The sequence below is a fragment of the Siphateles boraxobius genome, unplaced genomic scaffold, assembly GCF_051911475.1.
Source record: "Siphateles boraxobius isolate OS27281-9 unplaced genomic scaffold, OSU_SipBor_1 120, whole genome shotgun sequence".
NCBI lineage: Eukaryota > Metazoa > Chordata > Actinopteri > Cypriniformes > Leuciscidae > Siphateles > Siphateles boraxobius.
In genome coordinates this window covers 3,648,901-3,655,000 of record NW_027508723.1, presented here as the reverse complement: position 1 = coordinate 3,655,000, position 6,100 = coordinate 3,648,901, and the positions used below count along the sequence as shown (strand labels likewise).

Genomic DNA, 6,100 nt, shown 5'->3' with positions numbered 1-6,100 from the left:
CTGTGAAGACCAAGGCCGGCTCCTCCACAGTGCTCGACAAACTCTATGGTAACAGCACCAGCATTAACACACCTACACATTAAATTGAATTTGTTGCAGGCTGGTTCATTTATTATTTGCACTTGGTCTGGTTCAGATTTGTTTTGCACTGCATGGAAATAAGTCAACTTCTCAAAGTATCAACTTTTAAATTTGGTCATTCTTTAAAGAAATTTAAACAATAAATACCGTTTTGTGGCTCTTTAATCATGTGTTGTGACAGATCGCTGTAGCGCCTCATTAAAGCTGCTCATGAACTGATCATCTCCTCCTTCTAGTTCATTTATAGCATCAAATAAACATGAATGAACATAAGAAGGAATGTTATTTAAACCGCGGTAAGACGTCAGTATACACTTTGTTTTTCAAGTTCAAATCCTCGAACGTTAATCTACTAACTCTCTGCTTTGTCGGACAAAATGGCGGATTCGGCGGATGGCGGATTATGATTGGTCAGATCGCCTGTCAATCAAACTCTCTGCGAAAGGTCAATACCAGAGAATTTCTAATGGAAGAGAATTGACCGTTCGCCGGCCCCTCCCCCAAAACGGCCATTGTCCAATCACACATCATAGCAACCGTTACTATGTGAGCAGGTCCGTCAAACATTGACTCCAAGCAAGATGGTGAAGCAGTGCGCCCACAGCGTTTGTAAATCGGACACTAGGTACCCCGAGAGATTGTCTGGAGGAGTTGTGTTCTTTCCGTTTCCAAAGCCGAAAACACAACGTGAGCGGTGCCTACAATGGATAAAAACAGTGTGGGCGGCCCCACTCACAGTTAAATGTGTCGAACATGGTTAACTCGCGTGCAGCGTGCGTGAGACTGAGACACTGAGATTAGTCAAAGAAACATGGAGAAAGCAGATCAAGAGGATCCACAAAGGAATTACGTTTTCTAAAGGTTTGTTGTTAACATGATATTTTCGGGGGGAAATGAGCAACAGTCACTAGCAGTGCAGCACCTGTAGGCTAACGTTACAGTTTAGAGGAGTGCACATTCGCAACGGGGAAAGCATGAAGCTTACTTGACAACATCAGTTCATATATCAATATCGTAACAAATAGAAATAACCTTAAATAATGTATGGTCATCTGCATCTTTCCATCTATTATGTATAGTTACTTTTTAAACACGAAAATCGCATTCAGCATGACACGCAAGCGGTTGCCGTGGTAATGAACAACCTGCTTGTTAAAGCGTATGTATAATCCTGTCTCTGAGGCAAAATTACTAAATATGCAGCGTGAGTTATATATTTCTAACTCCAAACAATTAGCCACTGAACCAGCTTATAAAATCTTCTTCAAGGAAGTGCTGGTTGCATTTGAGGTACAGGTCATGGGGTTTCTCAGATTTCGCTTGAGACCGTATAAGCATTAGCCTCGATAGTAACGTTAGTCATGTCTCCTTCATTGCGCATTTTTATATTTGTAATATATCCCTCCACTGCATACTGTAACCCCTTTTGCCTCGATCTGGAGGATATCGCGGAGGTATTGCTCCAAAAAAGGTCACTGACACGCACGGGTATACCTCTTCCCGTCATGGCAATCTGTGGCGCTGGCCGCGTTTGACCATTTGTTTGACGGGCGTAGAAACAATAACTAGGGGGCGTGGTTTTTGCGAACGGTCAATTGGCATTGTCTGGTTACTTCCGGTTTCTACCGTTTTGTGGCTCTTTAATGTGTCTGACAGATCGCTGTAGAGCCTCAGTTAAAGCTGCTCGTGAACCGATCATCTCTTCCTTCTAGGAATTTATAGCATCGAATAAACATGAATTAAACATGAATGACCATGAGAAGGAATATTTTAACCGCAGAAAGACGTCAGTAGCCTACACTTTGTTTTTTAAGTCCTCTTTCCTGACTGCTTTGTTGGACAAATTGGCGGATTATGATTGGTCAGATCCATAGACAGTAAAAGAAATGGACACAGCGACCCCAGTGATTTCAACGGAGAAGAGTGAAGCCCGATTATTGCACTTCCTGTCTGATGGCTGAGTGACTGCGCAGGCTCAAACTGAGCGTGACGACAGGCTGACAGTTGTAAATCTTCTAGTAGCTGTGCCAGGACAAATCTGAATCACCTAATTCCTTAAACACGTTGTTGAAATATGTTGTCCCGTTGCTTTTATGGACTCTCTATCTATGGGCTTCTCCTTGACTTTATGCCTCTATGTCCCCCCGATTGCCTCATAGACAGTAAAAGATTGCCTGCAAGCTTCTCCTCCTGTCTATACGGTAATGTCTCTAATGTGCGACAAAGTCGCGTGGTTATGACGCAATCGTTAGCCTATTTTTAACAAAAACAGCTTCTACAGGGCCATAACGTAAGATACAAAGTACTTGAGCCTTTTATACATTGTCGTGTTTCTTTAGTCGTTGGATGCATCAGATGTAAAGTTATTCGCTGTCAAAGTGACGCCAAAATGAATTGGAGTCAATGCTAACAGCAGGTGAAGTTCTGCTACAATGGCGGCTCCCGCGAGGCTTCAGTTTCCAGCTGATGGATTACCCCCTTGGTCAGATCGCCTGTCAATCAAACTCCCTGCGAAAGGTCAATTGACACTTTTCACACGCTCTCGCCACACATCCGTTTTGTCATGCAGAGAAAAATCGCGAAGTAAAGACAGTCCGACAGACAAGAAAGAGCAGGTTACTTTTGATATAAAACAAATTATCAGCTCTCAGATTCTGTCAATTTTATTACGAAATTCAAACAATAAATACGGATTGGGCGCTTGTAAATGTGACGTGATAGACCTCAGTTCAAGCGGCACATGAACCGATTATTTACTCTTCTTCACTAGTAGTAAATGAACCCGTATGAACAATGGGTAGCCTATGTTGAAAGATATAGTAGACTACAACTTACCGAAATGTATATGCCTCGGATCAATCAGTGTTTTTCAACCGCGGTTAGAGGTCAATAAAACAGCTGGAGAACAATGTCACAACGTTACATTTACCTCAGGAAAGCCATTTAATGACCATATATAGGCTAGGAAAATTAGCTATAGAGAGGAATGTTTTACTAAATATGTCCACTATTTTAGGCTACATATTATATTTGTACTTATATCATTAAAATATTTTAAAGTTGTAACTAAATTGTAATTGAGTTGTTATTTTTAACCTTTAATAATACCAGCTGACAGGGCTCTCTGTATGTTTACAACATTAGTGAGATTTTTTCTACTGTACCTAATAATTACTCAAATTAATCGATATTGAATCAAGATGTCAAGCAATAATAAAAACAGTAGCCTACCAGTCATTGTAGCCTACCATGTAGCTAAACATTGTAACATGTTGTCACTAAACTTAATAAAATTCGGTTTAGTTACCAAATGTTTTGACAATCGCAACTTATTGTGATGCAAGGTGTTTTGTCTCAATGCACACCAGTAATGTTTTTTTCTAAGGCACGTTTATAAAAGCTACTTAAATGTCCTAATTGAACTAAGGCGTAATCCTGGCTTAATCTAAGCCCTTTCTGTGAAACCAGGCTATAATGAGATAGTAGGCGTTGTAACTCATGTGGTGATACAGAAGTAAAAATGCATTTCCTGAACCATTGTGCCCTTGATCAACACACTTGCAGTAAACATGAAATCCAAACTGACTCGTTCCTTTACTGTTAATTAATCATTTTATTATTTCATCGATCTAGTAAAAATGTAATGTGTTCAACTTTGAAATTACTTTCTGGTAACACTTTAAATAATGTCACATCATAATGCATTAACTATAATGAGCTTATTTCTTATCTTTGTTAACATTTAGTTAAACTGTTCTTTTTTGTTAGTTCATCAGGTAAAACATGATTTTAATAATGTATCAGTAAATATTGAAAATCACATGAACTAGATTAATAAATGCTTTAGAAGTTTGTCTCATTGTTAGTTCATGTTAACTAGTGTTAACCAATGGAACCTTATTGTAAAATGTTTATTCTTGTTGAACATCTTATTCCTCTCTGAAACATCATGTTACAGAACTAAATTTATTTTAAATGCTGTTTCTAATCTAACTTAAATTTCAGACTGGAATATGTACTGTAAAAAACATAAGCTGAAATAATTAAATTATTTACTAAGGTTTGCAATGATTCTGGTTTTAGTTGGAATAGTTTTTGACATTTCGATGTGCTTGTACTGTTTTTTGTAGGCCGAACACCCGACCTGAGCCAGGACGTCTTGGACAAGTTCACTGCGTTTTCTCTGGAGCAAGGCATTCTGCCGGAGAACATCGTCCTCCTGCCTAAAAATGGTAAAACATTATATAGTAAGCAAGTAGCTGATGAATAACCTCTTCAGATCTGACCTGACCATCTTTTCTCTCTAGACGAGTGCCCTTGATGTGCTGATTTGAAGATCTTCTCTGAATCCTGACTGACTCATGACTGTAGTGAAACATTTAATATTCCCTCTAGTGTTACACTCTCATATCAGTCCCTTTAACCCTCTTAAAGTTCTTTTCATCATTTACTATCATTTCTTCATGGGGTTTTGGACCAATAAAATCTTTTTTGAATCTCTGTTATGTGGCTTTTTTATACTTAAGTGTATGTTAGTCTCATGATCTAAATTCGTTATTGGGATCGATGGTTCCCTAAAGAATCTTTCACATCGATGGAACTTTTCCATTCCACAAATTTAGTGAAACAAGTTTTTCAGATCAATAAAATGTTCTTCACACTAAGAAAAAAAATGGTTGTTTTAAGATTATTCAATAAAAGGTTCTTTGGTGGATCCATTGGTTCTTCTATGGAATCACTGCAAAAATTAAGAGCGTATTTGATACTATGATACTAAAAAGAAGAAAGTTGCTGCCTTAAACATCCAAGTTGATTGTACTTAAAAACAATCAACTCTTTGTTGCTCTTAAACAAATTGATGCATAAAGTGAAGAAAAAAGAAGACCAGACTGGATCTACTTGTTCAATCTAAACAAAATACTAAAATGAAATCACATGGAAGTATGAAATTATGTAATAAACTGAACTCCTCTTTCCAAAGTGTTTACCTCTACACTCTATCTTTACAGATCTGTGTACAAAACAATAAGTTATAGTCCCATATTCCTACTTACATTTAACTATACAACAAAGCTTAAACAGTGACCAAATAAATATCTGCAGTATAAAAATGATCACAGGGAGAGGAAGAGTGACCGATTCCCTTCCCGACCAATGGCATCGCTTGAGCGAGAAGAACGCATGGCCCTCATTACTAATGGTGCTGTTCAGACACAAACTGAGGCTTTTTCAAGATCCTTTAGAAACCTCTAGCCAATCACATGCAAAGCTGGGTATTACATCATCCATCACAGGTTAGTGGACTTTTGATCCAAACTGATTCAATTAATGTTACATACAAACACAAAACACAGCATTTCCAACATGATTTGCCTTGTCAATTCCAGTTTTTAGTTTGTCTTGGTAACTGTAAGGGATGTCAGCTTGAGTGAGGTCTGACGTCGACTATTAAGACAATTAGTAGGTATCAGGAGGCTATACTGTGTGTATTTGCATTGACCGTATACATGAACACGGCCAAACAGCATCATCACTTTGAACGGTCACTCGAAGGGTTAAAGGTGAGAGGTGATTGGCAACGGCAAACATATCTGATGCATTGCTTTGAGAATAAACCAGGAAACTCTGCTAACACACAATCATACACACAGAAATATGATCATTTCTAATCTTTTTGTAGTTAGACTTTTTAAATAAAAACTCATACTGCACGCTGTGTACACTGATGAGAGGAACACTTGGCCAGATATTGTCAAACAGGGTCATCAAAAATGCTTTTGCAAGACATGATTGGCAAACTGAACAATTTTTAAATGTAAAAAAAAAAAGAAATATATATATAAATATATGTATACACCAAAATTAAGTCAAATTTCACCCCAAAAACAAGAGATTAAAATAATCAGTTATATTTTGAATCTATTTGAACCATTAAGTTTTGAATTGTGACACTGAAAATAATTTTTACTCATATGTTTTCTTGGTATGCAAGTATTTAAATACCAATACTTGTATTGCA

General features: G+C 37.7%; 1 protein-coding gene across 1 annotated transcript in view; it reads left to right on the top strand.

Moving 5' to 3' along the window:
- LOC143731404 (lipocalin-like) overlaps positions 1-4,581 on the top strand; it is a 6,564-nt gene extending 1,983 nt beyond the window's left edge. The window contains exons 5-7 of the mRNA XM_077222320.1: positions 1-48; positions 4,212-4,313; positions 4,389-4,581. The exon at positions 1-48 is cut by the window's left edge and continues 66 nt beyond it. Coding sequence (XP_077078435.1) covers positions 1-48; positions 4,212-4,313; positions 4,389-4,402 — 164 coding nt within the window. The 3' untranslated portion in view covers positions 4,403-4,581. The remainder of the gene's footprint in view (positions 49-4,211; positions 4,314-4,388) is intronic.
- The last annotated feature ends 1,519 nt before the right edge of the window (positions 4,582-6,100 follow it).